This window comes from Vulpes vulpes, chromosome 1, assembly GCF_048418805.1.
Source record: "Vulpes vulpes isolate BD-2025 chromosome 1, VulVul3, whole genome shotgun sequence".
In the NCBI taxonomy this organism is placed as follows: domain Eukaryota; kingdom Metazoa; phylum Chordata; class Mammalia; order Carnivora; family Canidae; genus Vulpes; species Vulpes vulpes.
Genome location: NC_132780.1, coordinates 15,152,994 through 15,179,249, shown reverse-complemented (window position 1 = coordinate 15,179,249; position 26,256 = coordinate 15,152,994). Strand labels below are relative to the sequence as shown.

The following is a 26,256-nucleotide window of genomic DNA, read 5'->3' as shown; positions in this document are numbered from 1 at the left end:
TTATTCATGAGAGGCACACAGAGAGAGGCAGAGACACAGGCAGAGGGAGAAGCAGGCTCCCATGGGGAGCCCGATGTGGGACTCGATTCCAGGACCCCAGGATCATGACCAGAGCTGAAGGCAGACGCTCAACCACTGAGCACCCAGGTGCCCCTCATCTGAACTAGTTTACCTGCAAAGACCCTATGTTCAAATAAGGGCACAAGCTGACATCTTGGGTGTTGGGATTTCCGCCTATCTTTTTGGGAGACACAACTTGACCCGTAACAAACAGGTATGGTGTGCTTGATGCTGGTTTTGGAGTGGTGCCTGTCCTGGGCTTCCTTCTGTCCCCTGTGGTGAGGACAAGGAAGAGGTCATTGAGTTCAGGGTAGAGCTCAGTAAATATTTGTGACTGATTTAGTGTGATTTATGCTTCACAGTTGGCCAATTTCTGCTTCAGCCCTTCTAAGAGTCACTTACTTCCTCTTCAAACAAGGCACTTCAAACATAAGGAGCAGAGCTGGGTTCCCTTTGCCTTGAGATTAAACAGAACTAAATAGAATCTTATTGCACTACTACTCCACCCAGCTCCCGGAACCCCGCAGGCCTGTTCTGGGTAGCAGGGCCCCTTCCTGGGTGGGGGGTACCCACCCCAGGAGATAACGTGGGAGGGTGGCTGGGAGGATGGATCTTATGAATCCTCCCCTGGTGCCTACATCATGCCCAGGATGTGCGAGAAGAGACAGGTGGGAAGCTGGTGCTGCCCACCCCCCCACCCCTACCCCCGCCCCTGCCTGTGGGAACTGGCCCTGTGGCTGCTCCTGGGTTTCGTCTTTGCCCCCTGAGTGAAGTCCGCAGGCAATATCACCTCTCTTCATTATCTTCAGAATCAACTTGATTCTGACCGAGAGCATGTCCTCATGCTAAGCTGAGGGATTTCAAGGCACTGGAGCCGTGTCCATGTGGGGATTTCTTTTGTGTGATACCAAAATCCCAGGGCAAGGGGGCATCGCTCAGGGTCCCAGCAAGAGAGGGAACCCTCATATGGAGGTACCTGGAGAGGAGTCTAATAGGACGGCTTACGAGGTGTGGGCAGGTGAAGCAAGAGAGAATAAACACTCCCAGCTTCGCTCGCCTCCTCTGATTTCTGGACTGTGATCCCACTGCCCTGAGTCAGCAGGAGCCTTGGGGCGGGGAGCCCATGGAAACAGCGACAGAGTGGGGCTGCCACAGGCTGGGTGCTCCAACACTGCATTCTTCCCGACAGCTGAGAAGTCCAAGGTGAAGGTTTGCCTGTTGATTGGGTTGCCTGGTGAGAGCCCACTTGTGATTTGCATCAGAGGGCAGAGAAAGATCATCTCTGACATCTCTTACAAGGACACCAATTGTGTTCACCAAGGGCTCCCCCCACCCCCGCCCTAATCACTTCCGGAGGTAAAATCACCAGCACATTGGGAGGTTAGGGCTTCAACATATGAATTTTGGAGGGACACAAACGTCCAGTCCACAGCAGATGCTATCAGACAGCCTCCCAGGGCTGAGAGAAGCAGAGCAGGGAAAGTTGGAGAAGAGATTTGGAGGGGCTGTGCGGAGGGACCTGGCACTGGATTATTTTATTGAAGTGTGAGACATGGTTGCCATTTGCTTCTGTACTTTGTTTTTGTTTTTTTTTTTTTTTTTAATTTTTATGATAGAGAGAGAGAGAGAGGCAGAGACACAGGCAGAGGGAGAAGCAGGCTCCATGCACCGGGAGCCTGATGTGGGATTCGATCCCAGGTCTCCAGGATCGCGCCCTGGGCCAAAGGCAGGCGCCAAACCGCTGCGCCACCCAAGGATCCCTGCTTCTGTACTTTGATACTATGGCAGGTGGTAGAGGGCCAGAGGTCTTGGCTCAGCTTCCTGTACCCTTCTGGCTGGAGTCTCTCCAAAAGGGGCAATTTGGGAAAAGACCCTGCTCAGGTAAATGATCCTGTAGGGGAGAAACAGAAGGGAAGTAAAACCTGTGTGATTCTAGGGCAGAGGGCTGGGAGCCCCATGGTGGCCAGTGTTACAGGCTATGTCCCCCACAAAAGTGCAAATGTTTAAGTACTAACTCCCAGGACCCCAGAATGTGACCTTATTTGGAGACAGGATCTTCAGAGATGCAATTAAATTAAAACGAGGGGGGCGCCTGAGTGGCTCAGAGGAGGGTTAAAGGTGGCTGCCTTCTGCTCAGGTCATAATCCCAGGGTCCTGGGATGGAGCTCCACATCGGGCTCCCTGCTCAGCGAGGAGTCTGCTTCTTCCTCTCCCTCTCCCCCTGCTTATGCGCTCTGTCAAATAAATAGAATCTTTATTTTTTTTTAAAGATTTTATTTATTTATTCATGAGAGAGAGACACAGAGAGAGAGGCAAAAACACAGGCAGAGGGAGAAGCAGGCTCCATGCAAGTAGCCCGATGTGAGACTCGATCCTGGGACTCCAGGATCATGCCCTGGGCCAAAGGCAGGCACTAAACTGCTGAGACACCCAAGGATCCCTAGAATCTTAAAAAAAAAAAAAAATGAGGGACACCTGGGTGGCTCAGTAGTTGAGTGTCTGCCTTTGTGGTTTTTTTTTTTTTTTTTTTTTTTTTTTTTTTTTTTTGAGTATCTGCCTTTGGATCAGGTCATGATCCTGGGGTCCTGGAATCGAGTCCTGCATTGGGCTCCTTGCAGGGAGCCTGCTTCTTTTTTTTCTTTTTTTAAGATTTTATTTATTTATGAGAGACAGAGAGAGAGAGAGAGGCAGAGACATAGCAGAGGGAGAAGCAGGTTCCATGCAGAGCCTGATGTGGGACTTGATCCCAGGTCTCCAGGATCATGCCCTGGGCCGAAGGCAGCGCTAAACCGCTGAGCCACCGGGGCTGCCCGGAAGCCTGTTTCTCCCTCTGTCTGTGTGTCTGCCTCTCTCTGTGCGTCTCTCATGAATAAATGAATACAAATATTTTTTAAATTATTTTTTTAAGATCTATTTATTCATGAGAGACGCACAGAGAGAGGCAGACACACAGGCAGAGGGAGAAGCAGGCTCCATGCTAGAAGCCCGACGTGAGACTCGATCCCAGGACTCCAGGATCATGCCCTGGGCTGAAGCAGGCGCCAAACCGCTGAGCCACCCGGGATCCCCCAAAAATAAAATTAAATTAAAAAAGAGCCCAGAGTCAGCAGAGCTTCCAGCCCTCGAAGCGGGACCCCCCAGCTCCCCAGAAAGCCTTCAGAGGGACCAGCCCTTGCCTACACCTACCCGACAGCAACCTCCCTGGATAAGTAAGGCAAGCAGAACCACCCAGCTAAACCACACCCGAATCCCTGACCCATACAAACCGTAAGAGCTAATAAATTGCTGCAGTTATTTTAAGCCACTAGGTTTGGGAGTCATTTGCTAAGCAGCTGGGGATAGCTCACACAGAGGCCCCCTCCCCTTCCTCCCAGACACCTCTTACTTTCCCTAGCATCCCCCTACCCTAGGCCCCAGACCATGATGGGACTTAAGGAAGTATACTGGGGTCAAAAGACTCTGGGGATATATTATTGATAGGTGAGGACACCTGTGCTCAACCTCAGGCATGCCAGGAAATGGGCATTCACGTAATTAAGACATTTGGAATGAATTTACAACAGGAAAGGGATGAGATCAAGATTTTTTTTTTAATATTCAAAAAGGAGTATTACACGGATAAATGTACCGGTATCTCCATACTTCTGAATGCACTGAACACAGGAAAACCCGTATTGTGACCACTTAATCCAACTTCTCTCTACACGGGGGGTTTCTCAGAGTGTGCCCGGGGCACAGGCAGTGCCGAGAGTGAGGACGTCTGTCTGCAGGTGGAGGCTGGCATGGCTGTGCTCCTGTCTGGGGCCTCCTGAGGTCTGCCCGCCGCTTCTAGAACATTGGCGGCTTTGCTGCTGCAGGCCAAGTGGTGTGGGGTCCTGCTGGACTCCGGCCAGCACTGTGAGGCCCCCACCCCCCATCCACACCCATGTCCAGGGCCCTCACCTCCCCACTGAGAGTACTTCCCTGAGATTCATCCCCTCAAACTCTGGGTTCCCTCCCTTTCATGCTAAGGCCTTATGAAACCTAAAGCCTGAATTCTTTGCTGCCCAAGACACCTGGCTCCCTTGTACTTGACGGCAGGCACAGCTTCACCAAACCCTCTCAGGAGGCAAGGGCAAGACATCTGGACTTACACTCCAGAAGCTGCAGACAAGGAGAGGGCAAAAATTAGGTTTCTTAAGGCAACCAGAAAGTTCAGGGCATGCCATACACCTGCCTGGTCATGGCCAAGGAGCATGCAGCAGGCAGGAAGTTTCTGGGCTCCTAGGCAGGGACTTGCCAGAACAGGCAGGTTCGTTTTCTGGGGGCAGTTTCCTCGTGGTTTCAGGCACCACTTGCAGAGCCAGAGCAGCAGCCAGAGCCACTGCCCTCACCAGGGAAAGTGCACTGTAGGTTGAGCGTGGCTTTTCCACCCATAAAATGGAGAGATGAGATTAGATCTTCTAGTTCTTTCTCAAGGCTGGCTTGCAGCGACTGGGGAAGGAGACAAGGTGTGCTAGAAGAGGCTGGGTATGCAGCCTGCAAATTCGCTGCCAGGGCCTCTGCTGCAGGGGTGCCCTTGCATGGTTTGTTTAGTACTAATGGTCCAACTGCCAAGCAAACCCAGAGCCATGATGTGTTCCTGAGGACACTAAATGAACTTGCTGCAGGACTGCTGAGGTAAGCTCTGTGTTACTTTCACTCTGCAGGTGGCACCTAAGGCCCCGAGAAATTAAGTGACTTGTCTGAGGTCCCTCAGCTGGAAAGCATGGTGGCTTGGAGATGCCTGGTGGTGCCAGGGCACCGCCTGTCAGCCGAGGGGGAGGAAGAGATGCGTGACCTCAAGGGGCTAGAGGCCATTCTCTCTGGCCTGCCCAAGGTCGGCCGCGATGCCCACCCACTCGGGCAGGAAGGCTGCCTGCGGCTTAAAGATCCACTGGAGGGGGGAGTCGGGCAGGGTGAAATTGGCCAGGTAGACAGTGGCCCCACCCGCGAGGTAGGCTGCCCAGATCCCGAAGGTGCCCACCGTGATGATGCTGTGGTTACACTGCGTGAGCAGCGCAAAGTCCCTGGTGGGGGAGCCCTGAAGGCCATTGCCCGCGAACACCACGTCGCGGAGGGAGCCGTTAATGTTCTGCCGACACCAGGACATGTCGTCACTGGTGATCACGAAGAGGGGAGCATGGTAGCGGGCCCGGAACCAGTCCAGGGCCTGGCGCAGGTAGCCCCGGTCAGCCAGCACGCCCTTCCACACGTTTGGCATGACCTGCACGTAGTCCCCCCGGCGCACGTGGACCCCCACGAAGGTGCCCGGCTGTCTTCCGCTCACCTGCAGGCCCCGCAGAAACTTCTGAGCCTCCTCCCTCACGTGGTCGTGCAGGGTGAACTCCCGCAAGATCTCATCGCGGACGTGGTGGTAGAAGGTCCAGGAGCAGGGGTAGCCGGTGAGGCGCACGTACTCCCCCGGGATGTGGCGGTACTCCTCCTCCATCCAGTCGTTCAGGTGGTAGTTCTGCCACGGGATGCTGCTGGCCGTGGTGCCGTGCAGGACGGGGAGGGTGATTCTGAAGATGGGGGCCAGCGTGCTGTGCATCTCGGCCGGGATGAAGGCCGGCCGCCCGTTCATCTTGGCCAGGGCGTACAGGGTGGCGTACTCACCCATCTGGTTCCCCAGGCGGCCCTTGGAGTTGATGGTGAACACGCCCCCCCGGGGCAGGTATCTGGGGAGCAGGACCACGCGGCCTGAATAGGCCCAGGGGGTGGGCACCAGAGCCAGGCGCTGGTGGCAGTGGAAGATGGTGGACACCACGAAGATGATGAAGAGGAAGTAGATGGTAGAGAAGGAAGGGCAAGTGGCCCGGAATCCCATCAGGGCTGTAGGGAGGACAGAGGACGCAGTCACGAGTGATGGCTCGGCAGCACCCGAGTCACATTCACCCCCAAATCATTGGTTCCCTCACTCAACTAAGCCAAGCGAGTCGAGTGGTGTCCAGCGTGTCCTGACCCGCTTTTTACTCTCCCCTCCACCTGTGGTTTCTCTGTGGCCATTCCAGGGGCTACGGCTCAGGAGCCCGTGCAGAAGGAAGCACTGGAATGCTGGGGCCCCCACTTTTCATCCTCTGGCTTCTGTTCCACCCCTGTCCAGGCTCCCCATCTCTCTCCCTCTGCCAGCGCCCCCTCTACTCCCTCTCCAATATTCCAGGGCTCCTCGCTTTATTAATCTGACCCTTTGGGAAGTCTGAACACTCCTGGGCCCTCCTCAAATGTTTCTTGTTCAATGTGGGTCCCCAGCAAGGTCAGCTGGCTCTTCCGCAGGAGGGCTGAGTATGACATCACACTCCCTCCACTGGGGTGTCCGAGCAATGCCCAGACTACTGCCAGAGTTTCAAAGAATGAGCCCCTCTTCTCATGGGGCTGGTGACAACTCTGCCCCAATCCTTAACACATGGCCTGCTCAGCTCAGGTCCCGCCCAGGGAAGACTCCAGCTTCGCTCCAAGCCAGCCTGCGGGGTGGGCCAGGTTCCAAAGACAGAGCAGGGGAGCTGAGCAGGGACTGGAGCCTGGGCTACTGGGGAGGAAGCAGCAGCTCAGGACAAAGGAACCCACCACCCAGGGCCACCTCCATGGTGCATGACCCGAGCAGTTGTACGCGGCCCACACACAAAAGGGCCTGCGCTTCAGCCAGCTGGCTCCGTCAGGAAAGCAGACAGCTCTTGACCTTGGGGTTATGAGTTTGAGCCCCATGTTGGGAGTAGAGTTTACATGTTTTAATGAAAAGTGGGGGGGCTGCACTTGGTTTAATGCTCTGCTCTCACCAGCTAGAAATTATCAATCAATCTGAATAAGGCACCCCAAGTTTTCATGTTCCTCTGGGCTCTGCGAATCCAGCAGCCCTGGTCCTTGAGTCTCAAGAGCTCCCTCTCCTGGCTTTCTGTCGGCCTGAACAATTTGAAAGTCGGAGAAAGACTGCATCAGGGGTACTGCTTCTGTGGTCCCTGGGTGCACCAGGCACTGGCCCCAGTGCTTGCTTGCCCACCTGCGATTCCTTATCCATCACCTTCCCAACAACTGGTGGCCAACTTCAACCTCAACTGAACTCATTTGGAGACAAAAATGTGGCCCAAAGTGACTTGTAGACTGACTTCCTGAGATGCCCACGTTTTGCTGCAGAAACGGTAACATCTGATTATGGGATACTGCCCAGACCCCACATCCCACTACAGTGCCGATGCACAGGTTCTGGAACACGTCTGGTCCAGGGAGGTTCCGTTATGAGACTGCAGGGCTGTCTTTGCTCATCTAGACCTCATGCCCTCCCAGGAGGAAGGCAGATTGTTATGCTCGCTCGTTTAATAGATGAGGACACTCAGGCACAGAGAGGTTAAGAAAGCTGCCTTAAGTCACACAGCCAGGAAAGAGGTAGAGCGTGGATTTTGAACCCAGGCAGTGTGGCTCAGGAATCTGTTCTCCATTACTGTCCTGGATTTTTCTAGTCTTCCTGAAGGAGAGCACTCAGACGCAGGCTCTCAGTCGTTATACATGGAGTATGATCTGCTCTGCCTCGTGGCGCCTGTCTCTTCTGGACCACCAAGGTAGGGATAAAAGATCTCTCTGTAAGCCCAGAGCTGTGGGTCCCACACTGCTGAGCTACCACATAGCTGTGCCCCAGGGAGGTCCTGCCTCCTCTCTGGGGCCATGTGAGGGACAAGGTGCCCAGTACTTGAGGAACTCTTATCCAAAAACAAACAAACAAACAAACAAACAAACAAGCCTCCTTCCCAACTTAGAGAATTCTTTCCTCCAGGCTTACGTTGCTTCTACCCTCCCCCCACCCCACCCCCTCAAAGTGCTAAACACCTCATGCAGCTCAGGCTATTAAAAACAAAAGTGAGGAAGAAAGCTTCCCTCCAGGTCACATTTGCTTAAGAAACTGCTTGTTCCCAACCGGGTGGGGAGAAAAGTAAAGCAAAATAAATCAGAATAAATCAGAGACCTAAACCTCGAATTTTCTCAGGCGGCCAGGCTGGCCTTTGCACTGGCCATCCTCTCTACCCCAGATTCTCTCTACCCCAGTCGCTTGGGTCCTGATGATGGGGGGGGGGGGGGCTGCTGCCCTCACTGCTTTCAGGTCTCAGCCCAAACAAATGTCCCCTGCAGACTACCACCCCACTTCCCTGCTTGCTTTTGCTCCCAAGCACTTGTTACCTTCTGCCATTCTCTAGAACAGAATTATTTAATACTTTCCTGTAGTGATCTCTCCTCTCCAGATTGTAAGTCTGGCAAGGGCAGGGGTTGTGGACACAGGAGGGACTCGGGGCGCACTTGCTGGATGGATGCTTGTGGTGAATATTCCACAGCGTTACCCTGTAGCTCACACTGCCTGTCCCTAGAACTGGTATACCCCCTCTGATTTGGGGGTGTCTCCACCCCGAAACCCCTTCTCTTGCAGCCAATTCCTCCTCACAGTCTAATTTCAAATCAGATGTCCTTGTCCTGGCTCCCACCCTGGCTGGCCTCTCTAGGGTGGTTCATGGGGGTTCCCCAGACCCAGAATCAGAGACTGTCCTGGCTGTGCCCTCCAGACCTCAGGGCAGGCTCCCAACAGTGGGACACTCAAATCCCTGTCAGGGTCGGGTCCATGGGGCCCCTCAATAAACACATTCAAAACCACAGGCAGGCAAATATCTGTGCCCCATCCTCCTGAGACTCTTGCTTTTCTCAGCAGGAAGTGATAGAAAGCTTTATTTTTCTAGTCAAAACCATTAGCTCTGTAATAGTTGACAGTCACATTTGCATGAAAATTTCGTGACTGAAGTGTTGAGGCCTTGTAGGAACTGGCCATGGGGAGGCTGGCTTTGGGCTCTGTCCCCCTTGGGGTCCCTGCCCTCTCCTTCCAAAGCAGGATGAGGGAGGTCTGGTGATTCTCCTCTCCTCACCTCCCTCCCTGCTGTCTTAGAAAGTGGCCCAAGTCTTTGGGTTTCCTGGTGGCTGCCCAGATCCTTCCAAAAGCACAGATATTTAGAGTGTGAAGTAACTCACCTCAATGCTGAATTTACCCACAGCTGACAGAAGGTTCCAGAGGGAAGGAGGTGCCAGCTGGGGGTCCTGCCTCAGTGTGGAGAGAGGCCCTGATAGTCACCTGGCAAGTCAGCCCCTTCCCAACCCAATGGATCTGGATTGAAGGATCAAAGATCCATGGATCAAGGATTGCAGCACCACATGGTGAGCTGAGCTGTGGGGAGTCAGTGCCGTGGGGAGTCAGTGGGACAAGGGTCTGAAGCCCGTGGGGCCACAGTCTGCTGTCCCATCCTACCTGTCTTTAGCCTCCTGGGCCAGCGTGCTCCGGGCTGCCTGGTTTCGGGCCCCCCTGGGGCGACATCCCTCACGTCCCACACAGTCCTGGGTGGCGTGGCTGGCTGGGGTCCCTGCGGGGAGAAAGTGGCTGCGGTTGGCGAGGGGACTGGGGCGGGGGTGGGGGGGAGCGGTGGTGGTGTTGGATTCTGCGGGCTCTGCTCTGAGCTCCCGCCCAGAACCCCCACTAGCCTGGGGCCTGACAACAGCCACTCCGGCACTCAGGCACTCACTCCTGAGAGCCCACGCTGCCGCCCCGCAGCCAAGCTCCTGCGAGAGGGAAGAACACATGAGGAGCTAGCTGCAGAGGACCCTCTCTTCTTGGGCACAGGTTTGGCCAACGTCAGGGGCAAAGGGGTGGGATGCATGCAAAAAAGCCAGAGAAAAGGAGCCTGGGTCCCAGATGGACCTCCTCACCGCCCAGGCATGGGGGCCTAACTATGGGTCTGGTAGGAGCACAGTTAGACTCTGCTCCTTAAAGGGGGTGGGAGTGGACTCCGGCTCCCAAGAGGGATAGGGGCTGGAGGCTGGACATCTGGGTTCCCAGATGGGCAGGGGCTGGCTTCTGGATCCTCCAGGAACACCAGGGGACTTGCGGCCTGGCTGTCCAGGTGCAACGGGCCAGAAAATGGTACCCCACGAACCGCCCAGGCAAGGAAGGCGAGGTAGGAGATGGGGGCTAGGTCCTTAATGAAGCTGGCGCTAAGAAGACAGGGCAAATGCCCGCGGCCGCAAGTGTGCAAAATGGCGCCAGGCTCATAGGGAGGGGTGGAGGCTGATGCCTGTCCTCTGGGGCAGGGGGAGGTGGTCTCCGCACATGGCAACCACAGTTGGGATATGGCGGGGGCTGTGAGATCAGGCTGGGGTGGATGTGACCCCACCTGCACCCCCAGATGCCTCACAAGACTTCTGGGCCAGGAGCAAGCCAGGGGCATGGTCAGTGGGGCCCAGAAAGGTTCCAAGGGCACCAGACCTGAGGAAGTTCCTCAGTAGGGGCTGCCCTGGAAGGGGAAAACAGGGGGTGGGGGGGCGGATTTCAGCCCCTAGTCCTTCTTCACCCCTGCCATCCCAGAGTCTGGACTTCAGCCACCACCCCCACATGGCATCTGGCTCTGCCCTGCCTCCCCCACCCCTCCCCCTAGGCAGCACCCGACACCCCCCATAACTGTTCCCCCTTCTAATCTGAGGACCTTAGGGTGGGTAGAGAATGTGGGGGCTCTGCTCTGCAGATCGGGAGGCCTAGGATGGCAGGTAGGAGTAGGGAGGGCTGCAGTGATCAGAAAGTCCTCAGAAATCCAAGTCTGGGGTCCTCCCAACCCTGAATTCTGAGGGGGCTCGCATCTGCTCTCCTAACCCCATGCTCCAGCTCCAGAGTGACCCAGGTTTCTAGTCCCTGGGTGACCCCCCCCCCCCCCCCCCCCCCCGCTCTAGCTCCTCATCCTCAGCACACTTCTGAGGGTGAGGCTTGTTTCCTGGGTGGGAAAGGGTTAAGGCTGGGTGGAGGCTGGGGTGGGTGGCAGTGGAGGAGGCTGGCGGGGTTGTTTGGCGCTAATCCCCCTCCGTGCCCTGGGTGTGGAGAACAAGGTTAGGGCCCCACGTGGGAAAGGGCCTCCGCTCTGATCCTCGTGGGCCAGGGGCCTGGCCACAGGCTTCTGATCCCCCGCCCTGCCCCGCCCCCACTTCCCCTCCCCGCCTCCACCTTCCCACTGGCCAGGCCAGGCAGGCAGGCTGTCTGATCTCTTGCTCCCTGGGTGTCTCTGAGCCCACAGGTCTGCCTGTCTGTCTGTCCTGGCCCCAGGCTTCCTGGGACTCCATTCCCCCTCCACCCACTCCCTGTGGATCTGGGTGCCCCCTCCATCTGGGCTCCAGCTTCCCCCATCCCCATGGTTCCTTTTCTGCACCTGGCCCTTTCCGAAGACTTGCGTCCCCTCCCCTCTGTCTTTGCTGTGGGTGCCTCTGTTCCTCTTTGTTACTTTGTCTTGGAGCTTCATCTGCCTCTAAGCACCCCCACCCTTGTGGCCTGTCTGGGTTTCCCCATCCGCCCGCACCCCTGGCCCTCTCCCCAGGGCCCCCTGCCCCTCCACACTGACACCAACGATAGCTCTAGGGTGTTAAGCTGCAGATTAGTTCAGGCAAAATTCTCAATTTTGCTTGCGTTCTTTTCCCTCTGGGTTATGTAAACAGTAATTCTCCCCAGATGGAACTATTTTCCTCGCTTAGAAGCAGCCAGGGAGGGGGCTTGGGCAGGGCTAGGGATGGAATGCCAGGGTTCCCCCCCAGAGCCTGTGGGGGGAGGCTGACCCACGAGGGCAGCCTGAGGCCCTCAGCCTGGTCACTCCTCTCCTCTCCAGGTGCTTGCTCTGCTGGGACCATGCCTGTGATCTTTGCCCTCTGGCTCCTCCTAAGCCAGGCCACCGCTGACCCATGTTACCATCCAGGTGGCCGCCCCCGCTTCTGCCTCCCACCAGTGACCCAGCTGACTGGCACGGCAGCCTCCTGTCCCCAGGCCTGCGCCCTCTCCCTGGGGGCAGACCTCAGTCCCCGGGCCACCTGCAATGGCAGCCTAACCCTGGCCCTGGGCGGCCCCTTTCTCCTGACGTCCGTCAGCCTGCGCTTCTGCACTCCAGGATCCCCAGCTCTGGTCCTGTCTGCTGCCTGGGCCAGCGGAGGTCCCTGGAGATCGCTGTGGCGCAGACCTGCCTGGCCTGGGGCCTTGGGGGGCCCTGAGAAGGTGACGTTCCGGGCCCCACCAGGCCCGAAGTCCAGTGTGGTAGTCAGTCACCTCCGCGTGGAGTTTGGGGGCCGGGCAGGGCTGGCGGCAGCCGGAGTGAGGGGCCGCTGCCAGTGCCATGGCCACGCAGCCCGCTGTGCTGCCCGTGCCCGGCCCCCCCGATGCCGCTGCCGCCACCACACCACGGGCCCAGGGTGTGAGAGCTGCCGCCCATCCCATCGAGACTGGCCCTGGCGGCCTGCCACGCCCTGGCACCCCCACCCTTGCCTGCGTGAGTCCTGGGTGCCCCCTCCTGCCCTCACCCCCCCCATCCGTGCTCCCTGACTCTCTAGCAGCCGGTCCCTGGTCCCTCTCCTTCCCTACAGCAGCTTGCTCCTGGCTTCACCTTGCTTCCTGAGCCAGTCCCCTCTCTGCCTCCCCCACAGCCTCCCACCTGCCTGCCCCAGTCCCTGCTACCCCGACTTCCAGCTGCCCAGTAAGGGGCTCCAGTTTCTGCCCCACACGCCATTTCTATGCTGCTGCTGCTGCTATGAATAACATTTCCTAAATGATTCTGGGGAACTGGGCAGCTGGACCTTTCCTGACTCATCAAGTCAACAATATGGGGGACATATTTACTCACTAAGGACATCACCAATCACCAGCTATGTACCAGGCAGGTTTTGTCATCAGGTCCATTTTATAGATGAGGAGACTGAGTCTAGAGGCGAGAGGTCCCTTGCACAAAGACACATAGCTACAAAGTGTCAGCTCTGGGTCTTGGCTTGTCCCTCCTGCCTATCAGGTGCCATCATGCTACATGCTCTAGGGTGGCAGACAGGCACATGGGCTCAGCAGCAAGCCAGCCTGGGCTCAAGTCCCAGCTCCTCTGCTTCCCAGCTATGTGACCACAGGCAAGTGACTTGACCTCTCTGTGCCTCCACTTCCTTGCTTGTAAACTGGGGACAATGACAGTATTTCTTTTACAGGCTGTAGTGAAAGTCCAATGGGTCACTATGTATAAGGTCCTTGGAATAAAGCTTAATATGGTACCTGGCCCCAAAGAAGAGCTTGCTGTGTGACTGCCACATTACCATTCCCCAGATGAAAGGAGGGGCCCTGAGGGCATGTACCCACCTGCCCTAAGGGCCAACAAACTGCAGGGCTGGGACTGGACTTAGGGAGACAGACTTTTCCAGATAATGGGCGATCCACCGGTCCATCCAGCTAGACCAGGGCTCCCCAGGCCCACTCCACACCCTTTCCCCTCCATGGTGTTTCCAGACCTGAAGCTTCTGGAGTCTGGGCCCTTCCCCACTGCTCCTGCAGCCCTGGGAGACATATCTGCTCTACCAACAGATACACACACAACACACCCCTCCTCTCTCTCAACCCTCCAATTCTTTGCCCCATTCCTCTTCTCTTTCTTCCTGCAATGTCACGTGGAGTAACTTACAGCCCATCCCACCGTCCTTGGCTCCCCACTCTGTCCTCATCTGTACCAGGCTCTATTCCTAGACCCTTTGCCCCCGCCACCTCTAGTCCATTCCCACCAGCCAGATCTGAGGTCCCTGCAGGGGCGGGGGGAGAAGGGGAGACTCACATTGCCTCGGGGTGGGAAGGGATTCATCCTGAGCCTGGATGGGGCCTGGGAGCTGAGGAGGCCGTCCCTCTGAGGATCACCACACGGCCCCAGGCTGAGCATGGCACTGGCCTCTGAACCTGGGTAAGAAGCCAACAGTGTTGTGATGAAGCAGGGTCTGGGTGGAGAGGGTGGGACTAGGTCCTATGGCAGAGCTGCTGGCTTTACAGGCATGGTGGTCTGAACCCCTTCCCACCACTAGAGTCTTCCAGACAGAGGGGAGGTGAAGTGATCACCCTCAGGTCAGAAAGAGCCCAACGCATGATTCTTCCCACTGATAATCTGAAGAATATCTCTTAAGAGGCACCTCTTAAGGCCCATGACAGCCCTGGGAGAGGGACTGAGATCCCCACTGCACGGGAGGAAACCAAGGTTTAGGGAAGCAAGTCATTTTTCTGAGAACACACAGCTGCCTCAGTGTCCTAACCTTCCTGCTGCTGTTCTGTGTTCTCGGGACCTGCCAGCCCAGGCCTCTCAAACCCCTCGAGAATCAAAAACTCCTTAAATCTCTCCCAAGTATGGTCCACGGACCCCCTCCATCAGCATCTTGCTCAGAATGCTTGCTAGAAATAGATTCATGGGCCCAGCTGAAGCCCTGGGGGTGGGTCCTGGAAGCTGTGTAGTTTCTTTTTTTATTTTTTAAGGTTTTATTTATTTATTTGAGAGAGAGTAAGCAAGCAAGCAAGAGCATGAGCAGAGGGAGAGGCAGAGAAGCAGACTCCTTGCTGAACAGGGATCCCTGAGAACACAGGGCTCTATCCGAGGACCCTGGGATCATGACCTGAGTCACCAGAGTAGAAGGCAGATGTGTAACCGACTGAGCCACCCAGACACCCCCATTGCAGTTTTTTTTTTTAAGACTTTATTTATTCATGAGAGACACAGAGAGAGACAGAGACACAGGCAGAGGGAGAAGCAGGCTCCATGCAGGGAGCCAGACGTGGGACTCCATCCCAGGTCTCCAGAGTCATGCCCTGGGCTGAAGGTGGTGCTAAACCGCTGAGCCAGGCTGCCCTGCAGTTTCTTTTTAACATTTCCCAGTAACTCTGAGGAGTGGTAAGGTCCGAGAGCCACTGCCTCACTGATCAGCTCCCCCCAGAAACACACACATACGTACACTGCACAGAATCCTCACGTGAGCTGTGGACCACACTAGACTGGTTGCCAAGGCACAGGCTCTGGAGTCAGAAGCCCTGGGTTCTGATCCTGCCACTGACTTCCCCTCAGCTGCATTACTTTGGGCAGATGACTTGGCCTCTCTCCACCTGTTTTCCCATCTGTAAAATGGGGCTGATGACAGTACAAGCCTCAGGGAACTGCTTTGAGAATGAGAGGCGCTGAGCACTTAAGGCGAGGTGCTGGGCGCACAGCTCTCGGCAGGCAAAGGCGTGCTGTGTCAAGCCCTAGGTCAAGCAATTTATATCCTTTTGGTTTCCTTTAAACCTCACAAAGTGGGCACTGTACTGCCATTTTATAGCCGGGGAGACCCAGCTACAGAAAGAAGTCACTTGCCCAAGAAGCACAGTGAGGAGTGGACAGGTTAGGGGGGCTGACCCCGCCGCCCACGCCTGGAGTGGCCACTCCTAAGCCCCCAGTTCCACAGACATGTTCAGAGGTCTGCTGGGCCCCTCGTGCGTACCCACTCTGGTCCAGTGCACCCAGCTTAAAGATGAGGACGAAGAGGTTCTGGGGCCTGGGCTGACCCGCAAACCCCCAGGCAATCTCATTGCATCTATGCTTTGTTTCCTCTCCTGAGGGCAGTGGGGAGAAAGCTCGGGACTGGGAACAGAAGGCTGGACCCTGGAGCCTGACGTGTCTGCCCCTGTCCTGTCTCTAGCCTGCTCTTGCAACCAGCATGCCCGACGCTGCAGGTTCAACTCTGAGCTCTTCAGACTGTCTGGTGGCCGGAGTGGGGGCGTTTGTGAGCGGTGCCGCCACCACACGGCTGGGAGGCACTGCCACTACTGCCAGCCGGGCTTCTGGAGGGACCCCGGCCAGCCCATCACCAGCCGCAAGGCCTGTAGGGGTGAGTGCCTGACCTAGGAGGAAAGGGCCTAGCAAGGCCAGACTCCTGGGCGGAGGGAGGAGGGGCCGGGTGACTGGGAAGGGCGCCTCTGGGGCCCCACGCCACCACTGATACCCAGCTCCTCTCCTCATGTAGCCTGCCAGTGTCACCCAATCGGGGCCACAGGGGGCATCTGCAACCAGACCAGTGGGCAGTGTTCCTGTAAGTTAGGGGTCACTGGCCTCACATGCAACCGCTGTGGTCCGGGCTACCAGCAGAGCCGCTCTCCTTGGATGCCCTGCCAGCGTGAGTCATGACGGTCAGGGCTGCAAGTCCTAAGTGGGACGGGAAGCGGACATCCCAGATCCCAGTGGGCAAGGATGCTCAGGGCTGGGTCCCTGGGAGATGGAAGCTAGACGCTGGAAGTCATACTCTGGGCCTTTGGGGGAGGAGAGAACTCAAATCCCAATCTTAGTCTTGGGAAGGGGAATCTAGGGGCCTAGACTCCTGTGTCTGAGGGAGAAGGGGGCTGCGGGTCTACGCTTCTGGATCTGAAGGAAGATGGAACTAAGGGGACGCCTGGGTGGCTCAGTGATTGAGTGCTTCCTTTGGCTTAGGGCTTGATCCCAGGGTCCTGAGATCAGTCCCGCATCCAGCTCCATAGGGAGCCTGCTTCTCCCTCTACCTGTGTCTCTGCCTATCTGTGTGTCTCTCACGAATAAATAAATAAAATCTTGGGACGCCTGGCTGGCTCAGCTGTTTGGCACCTGTCTTAAGCCCAGAGTGTGATCCTGGAGACCCAGGATCGAGTCCCACATCAGGCTCCCTGCATGGAGCCTGCCTCTCTGTCTCTCATGAATAAATAAATAAAATTTAAAACAAACAAACAAATAAATAAATAGAATCTTAAAAAAAAAAAAAAAAAGGAAGGGACTAGGGACCAACTCCAGGTCCTGGGGGAGGAGGGCAAAGGGTGCTCATACTTGGGCTTTAAGGGAATAGACATAGGGTCTGGATGCTTGGATTCCTGTTGGAAGTGGGGGAGGGGCAAAAGTTAAATTTCTCCTTTGGTCTCTCACAGGAATTCCAGAGGCAACAACACCCCTTGTTACTACCCCTGGTGCTTACAGCTCTGGTAAGGCTGGTGTGGAGAACCCTGGCACCAAGAGGGATTAGGGATGGGCTGCTTGGACCCCCAGATGGAGATACAGGGTGGCCCACTGAGCCCAGTCCCAAGGGGTCCGGGGGTGGGCCACCCCAGCTGTCCATCAAGATGGAATGAGGGGGATGGGCAGGAGCAGACCGCTGAGGCCCAGGCCTCGGGAGCCCACTGCAGATGGCCTAACCCTCCCCAGACCCTCAGTGTCAAAACTACTGCAATGTCTCGGACACCAGGGTACATATGAGCCTTCGGAGATACTGCCAGCAGGACTACGGTGAGTGCTGGGGAGAAAAAAGGCCGGTGGGTTACTCAAGGTGTTCTGATGATTGCCTCCTTCTCCACGTTTAGCCTTCTCATCTTAAATGGAAAGGGGGACTTTCAATAACCCTTCCTGATTCTAGGACCAGATGGGGGCAGGGGCACGGAGTGGGGGTGTTCCCTATGTTCCCATATCTCCTCTTTCCCCATGTTCTTGGCCTTGCGGGGTGTCACTCTCCTTCGGATGGACAGCTCTGAGGGAGAGGGGGGCCTCCTGGGGATGGAAGGAGAAAGAGATGCTGGTTGAATGGAGGGTCCTGCCTATCTTAAGATACTTCTTGCCTCCCATCAGGGTCCCAGATTCTGAATCTTAGCCCCACTCCCACAGAGACTCACCTCAAAGTTCCCTAATCCATCAGTTTACACCAGTCCACACCAGCCCCATGACATCAGGGCCTACGACCTCGGGTAACTCAGATCTCTTAGATACTCAGGAGTTCAGCCCAGCCCTTGAATCCATACCAGCCTGTGATTTCCCTCTATGGTGTAAGATCCCAGGCCTCTCTTCTCTGAGGATCCACCATCTGGCCACCGGGTCCTAGGATTCGGAAAATGGAAACTTCTCATCCTGCCTCGCAGAGGGATCTTCCACCCCATAGACTTAGCTTGCGAGCAAGAGTCCTGCCCCTAACACATCTCACCTCAGCCCTTCAGAGAGTACATGTTTTCTGAATCACCATCACTATGACCTCAATTCTCAGGTCCTAAGTTCTGACCTCCTTCTGGCTCCCAAAACTCATTCCAGAGCCAATATCCTTTTCCAAGGGCTCTGCTTCAATGTCTCTTGACTGTGCCATATTTGAGACCCTGGGCCCACCTTTTCTGCCTTGTTCCCAGCCACACCCACTGGAGGGTCCCCTGGTTATTCCTCCCCACACTTTAAGTCATTCTGGCATCTGCTGCTCCCAGTATAAACCCCAACCAAAGCGTCCCACAGTCCTAGGTTCCTCTCTCTGTTCGGCCACCCCTCCCAAGAAGGAGACCTCCATCACCCCACCCTTCCTAATGACAATCCTGGAACCCCATCTCACGCTCCAGAAGCCTTGCCCCTCCTTGCCTTGACCATGTCTCCTCCAGCAGGCTCCACTACTCAGGACACAGGGCCAGGACCCTCCCCCGCCACCTCTCACCCTCAAACGTTCAAGGACTCCTCCCTGAGGGTACCTTGGGAGCCCACCCCTGGGTCCTGTCCCCCTCCCCACCGGGCGGGACTGACCCCGCGCGACCCCAGAGGCTCCCCCAGCCCGGGCCTGACCGCAACCCTCCCCGCAGTTCTCCGCGCGCAGGTGCTGGCGTCGGAGGCGGCGGGCCAGGCCTGGCAGCGGCTGGCCGTGCGCGTCCTGGCCGTCTACAAGCAGCGGGCGCGGCCGGTGCGCCACGGCAGTCAGGACGCCTGGGTGCCCCGCGCCGACCTGGCCTGTGGCTGCTTGCGCCTTCAGCCCGACACCGACTACCTGCTGCTGGGCAGCGCGGCCGGCGGCCCCGATCCCGCGCGCCTGGTCCTCGACCGCCACGGCCTCGCGCTGCCCTGGAGGCCACGCTGGGCCCGGCCCCTTCGGCGGCTGCAGCTGGAGGAGCGCGCGGGGGGCTGCCGCGGCCTGCGGCCCCCCGCCCCAAGCCCGGACCCGAGCACCACAGCGGGACCTGGGCGAACTCCACCGCCGCCGGAGGAACAGACGCGAGCTGGCGCTGAGCCTTCCAGTTCGACGACGGCGCGTCCCTGAGCGAGCCAATCAGGCGCCGTGGAGCCTGTGATGTCACCGGCACGCGCCTGCGCCGCGCCGGCCAGAGGCCGCGAACCGCCAGCGGGACTTTGGGCCGCCAGGCGTTTGGGCTGCGGACTGTGCGGCTAGGCCCCTAAATAAAGAATTAAATCTTGGGGGAGTTTCGGCTACAGAACACTCATATGTTGAGGGGCAAAGGTAGAAAACCTACAGCCAAAAGACGGCTTTGCTCCCCGGCCAAATGCCTAATCCAGCCGCAGAGCTGGGATGACGTCACTGCGGTGCCCGTCAGATTTGTGTTGCCTGGTGATTGGCCAGAAGCCAGTAGGAGGGCGGGCGGATAGAAAAGGCGGGAAACGCGCCAAAGGAAAGGGCCGCGGTGCCATATTTCCAGAAAGCTCCACCTGTAGGAATTTTGTGTTGTTGTTGATATTGTTTTTAATACATTTTTAAAAGATTTTATTTATTTATTCATGTGAGGCACAGAGAGAGAGAGGCAGAGACACAGGCAGGCTCCATGCAGAGAGCCCGATGCAGGACTCAATCCTGGAACCCCGAGATCATGCCCCGGGGCCAAAGGCTGACGCTCCACCGCTGAGCCAGCCAGGCGTTCCAATATTTTTAAGATTTTATGTATTTATTCATGAGACACACAGAGAGAGGCAGAGACATAGGCAGAGGGAGAAGCAGGCTCCCTGCAGGGAGTCTGATGTGGGCCTGGATCCCAGGACCCCGGGATCACACCCTGAGCCAAAGGCAGATGCTCAACTGCTGAGCCACCCAGGTGCCTCGGAACGTTGTGTCCCTGGTGGGTCCTCGGATAGTCTCCGAGAAAGGAATAAAGGGACTTGGAATGAATATCTAGAGGGTTCTGACCGAGGTTCAGCTGGTCTTGAAGTGCAGCCTAAACACTTTCCTGCAAGAATAGCCAACAGGGAGCCACAGAGTGGTATGGCATCTCTTGGTGCTAAGCAGAATGCTACTCCCACCCGAGAGCTGGGTACTTACAGGCCAGAGGGATGGAGCTAAAAAACCCAAGGAACAGTAAGTACTATGGCATGGAAGGTTGTCATGGCCTAGGACCTTCCTTGCCACCCTGACCTCTGCCCCCTGTAGCTGCAATGGACCACAGCATTTCAGATTTGGGTGATCTTTGCAGGAGAGTCATTGAGGGAGGACTTGGAGGGATTCTCAGAGGAACAGATAGGACTTTGGGCCTGGAGAGCGATCCTGTTCCTTCCCTGAGAGGAAAGTGGGCCTCTCAGCCAATGGAGAGCCAGGAATAGGCCCTGATGTCCTAAGTTACTAGGAAGAGAGAAAGGCCCTCCACCCAAGGTTCTTTGTATGCTCCTTGTGAGACTGAAAAAGGCAGGTTCCAGCCTCCAGGAGGTGATTGTTTAAGCCCCAAGCCACCAATAATACCCTATATCTGGGAAACTTGTTTTGGCTTCCAGGTGGGTCCAGGGTGGGGGCATCCCTGAAGCAGGAGTTAGGAGTCTTTAAGGGGCTTTCTTTTTTTTTTTTTTTTTTTTTAAGATTTTATTTATTTGAAAGAGAGACAGAGTGGGGAGGGGAGCAGAGAAGGAGGGAGAGTGAGAATTTCAAGCAGACTCTGTGCTGCGGGCAGAGCCCAACTCAGGGCTCTATCTCACGAACCTGAGATCATGACCTGAGCCAAAACCAGGAGGTAGATGCTCAACCAACTGAGTCACCCAGGCACCCCTCTTTAAGGGATTTTCTTTTTTTAGATTTTATTTATTTATTCATGAGAGCACACACAGAGAGAGAGAGAGATGCAGAGACATTGGCAGAGGGAGAAGCGGGCTCCATGCAGGGAGCCCAATGTGGGACTTGATCCAGGGACCCCAGGATCACACCCCGAGCCAAAGGCAGACTGATGAGCTACCCAGGCATCCCTTTAAGGGATTTTCTTTTTTAAAAAAATATTTTATTTATTTATTCATGAGGGACACACACAGAGAGAGAGAGAGAGAGAGAGGCAGAGACATAGGCAGAGGGAGAAGCAGGCTCCACGCAGGGAGCCCGACATAGGACTCAATCCCGGGTCTCCAGGATCATGCCCTGGGCCAAAGGCAGGCACCAAACCGCTGAGCCACCCAGGGATCCCCTTTAAGGGATTTTCTAAGAAGTGTTCTGTATCAGGAAAACTGTATGTTTTATCTTGTCTTTTTCCATTCTCTCTCTCTCTTTTAGAGATTTTATTTATTTATTCATGAGAGACTGAGAGAGAGGCAGAGACACAGGCAGAGGGAGAGGCAGGCTCCATGCAGGGAGCCTGATGTGGGACTCAATCCCTGATCCCCAGGATCCCACCCTGGGCTAAAGGCTGTGCTAAACCACTGAGCCACCCAGGCTGCTCTCCATTCTCTCTTAAAGCCAGTTTAGGGCAGCCCCGGTGGCGCAGCGGTTTGGCACCGCCTGCAGCCCGGGGTATGATCCTGGAGACCCGGGATGGAGTCCCATGTCAGGCTCCCTGCATGGAGCCTGCTTCTCCCTCTGCCTGTGTCTCTGCCTCTCTCTTTCTCTCTGGGTCTCTATGAATAAATAAATAAAATCTTAAAAAAAAAAAAAAAAGCCAGTTTAGTGAGGCATTTGCCTCACTGCTCCACCTGCATGTCCTGTCCATCAGCAAATCCTGTACACTCCACCAACTCCATATGTTCATAATTCAAGCATTTTTACCATGTCCACTGCTACTACTCAGTCCAAGCCCCCACTATTGTTCTCTTGGATTTTTACAGTAGTCTCCATACTGGTTTTCCCTTCACCCCCTTATAGTTTTCTTCATATAGAACCAGGATGTTGGCTTTAAAACCCAAGTCAGATCATGATCCTATTATGCCAAAACTCTTGAATGGCTTCCCATCTCTTTCAGAATAAAATCCAAAGTCCTTGCCCTGCCCTACAGAGCCCTACATGATGTACTTCCACCACATAACTGACTTCACCTCCTACGACTCCCCCTCATTCACAGCTCTTCAGCCACACTGACCTCCTTCCTGTTCTTTTAAAAATCAAGCACACTTGTCCCAGGGCCTTTGAACTTGCTATTCTCTCTCCCTAGGATGCACTTCCTCATATAACAGCAAGCTAGTGCCCACACTCCATTGAGACCTTCCATTACTCAGTTTAGCTAGCTCTGTTGGAATGATAAATGAAAGTTGATTTCTTGGTCGTGTATGTGTCTCATCCAAGTCAGCAAGGGATGGTTTTCCACAGAGTCATTCAAGGACTCCAGCTGAGAGACATCTACCATCTTATCATTGCACCAAATGCAATCCATGGCATCTTGATCACTGCAGCAGGGAGAGAGCTGTCTTGGTCTCACACAAGAAATAAATGCTTTGGCCCAGGAATGACTCCAGCACTCACATTCATAGCTCGTTGGTCAGGAATACTCACATGGTTTCACCTAATAGCATGATGGTGGGGAAGTAGAATTCTGTCATGTGCCTGGGAAGAGAGAAGAACCGTGTAATCATTTTCTTATTGCTGCCATAACAGATTGCCACAATCTCAGGAGCTGAAAACAATACAAATTTATTATATTGCAGTTTTTTTAGATCTTATTTTTATTTATTTATTTATTTATTTATTTATTTATTTATTTATTTATTTATGAGAGAGTGAGTGGGGGAGGAGCAGAGGGAGAGGGACAAGCAGACTCTGCTTGAGCATGGAACCTGACACGGGGCTCGATTCCAGGACCCTGAGATCATGACCTGAGCTGAAATCAAGAATCAGATGCTTAACTGACTAACCCAGGTGCCCCTCCTGCCTCTTTTTTCTGTCCTCACACCTTTTATCCTCCTGCTGGGAAAGGTTTTCTGCTTTTAGAGACCCATCAGATCAGGACGCCTGAGTGGCTCAGCGGTTGGGTTGAGCGGCTGGCCCTGGCTCAGGGCGTGATCCTGGGGTCCTGGGATTGAGTCTCACATCAGGCTCCCTGCAGGGAGCCTGCTTCTCCCTCTGCCTGTGTCTCTGCCTCCCTCTGTGTCTCTCATGAATAAGTAAATAAAATCTTTAAAAAAATCAAATAAAGACCCATGCAATCAGATGGGGCTCACCCAAATAATCCAGAAAAATCTCCACATCGTAAAGTCCTTAACCTTTTTTTTTTTTTTAAGATTTTATTTATTTATTTATGAGACACACAGAGAGAGGCAGAGACATAGGCAGAGGGAGAAACAGGCTCCCTGCAGGGAGCCTGATGCAGGACTTGATCCCAGGACCCTGGGTTCATGGCCTGAGCCGAAGGCAGATGCTCAACCACTGAGCCACGCAGTGCCCCTTAATTTGAGAATCTTTTTTTTTTTTTTTTAAGATTTTTAAATTTATTCATGAGAGACGGGGAGGGGGGGGGGAGAGAGAGAGAGGCAGAGACACAGGCAGAGGGAGAAGCAGGCTCCATGCACCGGGAGCCCGACGTGGGACTCGATCCTGGGTCTCTAGGATGGCGCCCTGGGCCAAAGGCAGGCGCCAAACTGCTGCACCACCCAGGGATCCCCTTAATTTGAGAATCTTAAAGAGCATTTCAAGCTATCTTATCTGGAAAGATGATAGCAACATTACATATTGGGTTGGGTAAACAGAATGGTACATTAAAATTAAACACTAGGTTTAAGTAGATTCTGCAAAAAAAAAAAATCTTTTTCATTCATTTGTCCTCCTTTATCCTTCTTCTTAGTACTTACTATCAAGTGACACAATAAATATTTGTCTTTTTGGTTACGATTTCTGTCTCTTCCACTAGAACATGAACTCCACAGGAGCAGGGATTTTGATTTGTTCGAAGGCATCCTCATCCCTACGAAGGTGCATGGTACATAGTATATGGTCAATAAGTACTTGTTCAGAAACCAGATCAAAAAATGGCCTAACCTACCTGAAATTAATTTTACACTGTCTGTTAACTAATAGGAATTTAAATAAAAATTAAACAAACTAAACAAAACAAAAATGTCTAACTTGCAGTCTGACTGAACCTGAACTGGTCCCTCAAGCATCTGTATTATTAGGAGTTATGGTAAACCTCAAATAATAGTGGGGTTAAGCAAGATAGAAATTTAATTCAAGAAAGAAAGAAAGAAAGAAAAGAAAAGAAATTGATTTCTCTTTTGCATAAAAGAGGTCTGGATGTAGTCAAGCCAGTGGAAACCTACCTTTCCTCTCCAACATCCTTAGAATGCAGCAGGATGGAAGAAGGAAAAGAGAAAAGCCCAAAAGTCTGCACAGCTGATTTAGGGCGATCTTTTCCAAAAACTGCTACAGAATCCGCCTGTTCTTATCTCACTGGCCAGAATTTGGTGATACCACACCTAAGCTGCAAGACAAGGGGGAAGTACAACCTTTGATGCTGTGTGGTCTTGGATCCAGCTAAATAGGGTGTTTTGGTATCAAGTTAAAAGTAAGGAAATTTAGGAAAATTAGCCAACCTGGCTTTATGCTAGGCCCTCAGCCCATCAGGGCCCAGAGTATTCTATGACATCATGAAGTGCTAGGCAGAGCAGCCTTTTCCCATTTCCTGGAAGAGAGAGGCTGAGATTCAAAGTAGTATGGCCTTGACATTCCATTCCGCCTCCTACTGTCCTGACCGTGCCTTTGTGTCTGTTTTGTCCCATGCTGTAAACACAACCCCTAGGACTTAATAGGTACTCAAGGATTTGTTGAATTAATAGGCTGGTCTTATTATCCCCTTATACAAAAGAAATTGAGGCTCCTGGGAGACTGCACCTTGAGGTGAGGGAAGAGATTTAAACCCAGGTTTGTTTGGGTTTGGCCAGCATTCTTAGCCATCTCTTCCATGAAGAAAGAAACTGGCTCAGAGAGACAGGAATCTTAGCGACTGTCACACAGCAAGCAGCTGGCATTGGTTCTATAGAGCGAAGCTGTCTGATATGGTTGCCACTAGCCACATTGTGCTATTTAAGTTTAAAGCAATTAAAATGAAATAAAACATAAAATTCGGTTCCTCAGTTGCATTAGCCACAATTCAAGTGGCTGGTGGCCAGCACACTGGACAGAGCAGATATAGAACATGTCCACCATTGCAGAAAGTTCTATTGGACAGCACTGCTCTAGAGACCATTTTCATGAATCGCATAAACTCAGAAGCCAGGCAGCTTGGGGTCAAATTTCTCCGTATCCCTCAGTTCTCTCATCTGTAAAATTGGGATGATAATAATGATGATAGGAAGTAACTTCCAGGGCATATTATTATTATTATTATTATTATTATTATTATTTTAAGATTTTATTTTTAAGCAATCTCTATACCCAACATGGGACTCAAACCCACAACCCTGAGACCAAGAGTAGCATATTCCACTGACTAAGCCAGCCAGGCACTTCACAGGACATATTATGAGGATTAAAAGAGTTACTATGTGGTTTAACGGGCTTAGAACAGTGCCTGGCACAGAGGAAGAGCCATTTGAATTTGTTATTATTTAAGTGTCTGGTGGCTACACCTCCCCCCAGGAGAGACAAGTCCAGAAATCGAGAATACATATCTGCAGAGTTTGCTGGGTTCCCCAAGGGAGTGGAAGTTGACAGCAGCTTGCTCCCTGCTCTCAAGGTGAGGAGGTGAAGAGGGGCTGTGGGAACCACCCAGGCCTGGAGAGCCCTGGTCCTGCTGCCTCCCACCCAGGGGCCAGGGAGGAAAGAGATGAAAGTGAGGAGCAGGACAAGCCCCATATGTTCCCCATGACCCAAACTTTGTTCCCAGCAACCGTGACAAATAGGCATGAAATCCACATCTGGGACCCACCTCCGGCCTGGCCATTTCCTCCTCCTCTGGGCATCGAGCCCAGTCTGTCTGTGTGCTATAATGGGGGCAACACAGGTGGCTTCTAGAGCTCAGAGGAGGCTCCTGCCCACCTCACCACCACCGATGGCTTTCTGAAAGAGCAGACTCCTGTTGTACATAAGAGCCTGGGTAAGAATTTTCCCAGCAGAGAAGAGGGAAAGAAAACAGCAAAGGCAACAGTTTGTGCAAAGGTCTGGAAGCCCAAGGGCCTGGTATGGTAAGAGAAGAGCAATGAGGCTGGGGATTGGTGGTAGTCAAGGCATGTGAGGCCTCTAAGGCCAGGCTGAGGACCTGTGTGTTTCTCCTAGGGAGCACTGCGGAGCCATGGGAGATCTCTGGGCAATGGAGAGGGTGGGTCAGTCCTCTGTGAGAAAAAAACAGTGATGTGGGGGGGGCTGGCAGGCTAAGTCCAAACAGCATGCAACTCTTGATCTTGGGGTTCTGAATTCCAGTCCCACATGGGGTGCAGAGATTAC

The 26,256-nt window shown here is 54.1% G+C and overlaps 2 protein-coding genes across 6 annotated transcripts in view; one reads left to right on the top strand and one right to left on the bottom strand.

Moving 5' to 3' along the window:
• Window positions 1-3,631: 3,631 nt before the first annotated feature.
• LOC112931228 (fucosyltransferase 2 (H blood group)) overlaps window positions 3,632-26,256 on the bottom strand; it is a 34,097-nt gene continuing 11,472 nt past the window's right edge. The window contains exons 3-7 of one of the 5 annotated variants that reach the window (XM_072756379.1): window positions 24,135-24,295; window positions 22,375-22,425; window positions 13,704-13,822; window positions 9,353-9,464; window positions 3,632-5,913 (exon numbers count right to left, since the gene is read on the bottom strand). In XM_072756379.1, the coding sequence (XP_072612480.1) occupies window positions 4,889-5,913; window positions 9,353-9,464; window positions 13,704-13,805 (1,239 nt within the window). In that variant the 5' untranslated portion in view covers window positions 13,806-13,822; window positions 22,375-22,425; window positions 24,135-24,295 and the 3' untranslated portion in view covers window positions 3,632-4,888. Of the gene's footprint in view, window positions 5,914-9,352; window positions 9,465-13,703; window positions 13,823-17,689; window positions 17,760-22,374; window positions 22,426-24,134; window positions 24,296-26,256 lie in introns of those variants that run through there. The other 4 variants (XM_072756385.1, XM_072756401.1, XM_026013795.2 and 1 more) reach the window with 4 other exon arrangements.
• On the top strand, window positions 11,737-18,962 carry NTN5 (netrin 5). Its single transcript, XM_072756444.1, has 6 exons — window positions 11,737-12,392; window positions 15,580-15,768; window positions 15,904-16,053; window positions 16,829-16,882; window positions 17,103-17,183; window positions 18,500-18,962. The coding sequence occupies exons 1-6, from the start codon at window positions 11,762-11,764 to the stop codon at window positions 18,949-18,951; spliced, it is 1,557 nt and encodes a 518-aa protein (XP_072612545.1). The 5' UTR covers window positions 11,737-11,761; the 3' UTR covers window positions 18,952-18,962.

Excerpts from the sequence above, each read along its gene's own strand:
- NTN5 (XM_072756444.1), top strand. The coding sequence starts at position 11,762 with ATGCCTGTGATCTTTGCCCTCTGGCTCCTCCTAAGCCAGGCCACCGCT. Across the intron at positions 16,054-16,828 it reads TCCTTGGATGCCCTGCCAGC|GAATTCCAGAGGCAACAACA; the intron begins GTGAGTCATGAC and ends GGTCTCTCACAG. Across the intron at positions 17,184-18,499 it reads ATACTGCCAGCAGGACTACG|TTCTCCGCGCGCAGGTGCTG; the intron begins GTGAGTGCTGGG and ends CCCTCCCCGCAG.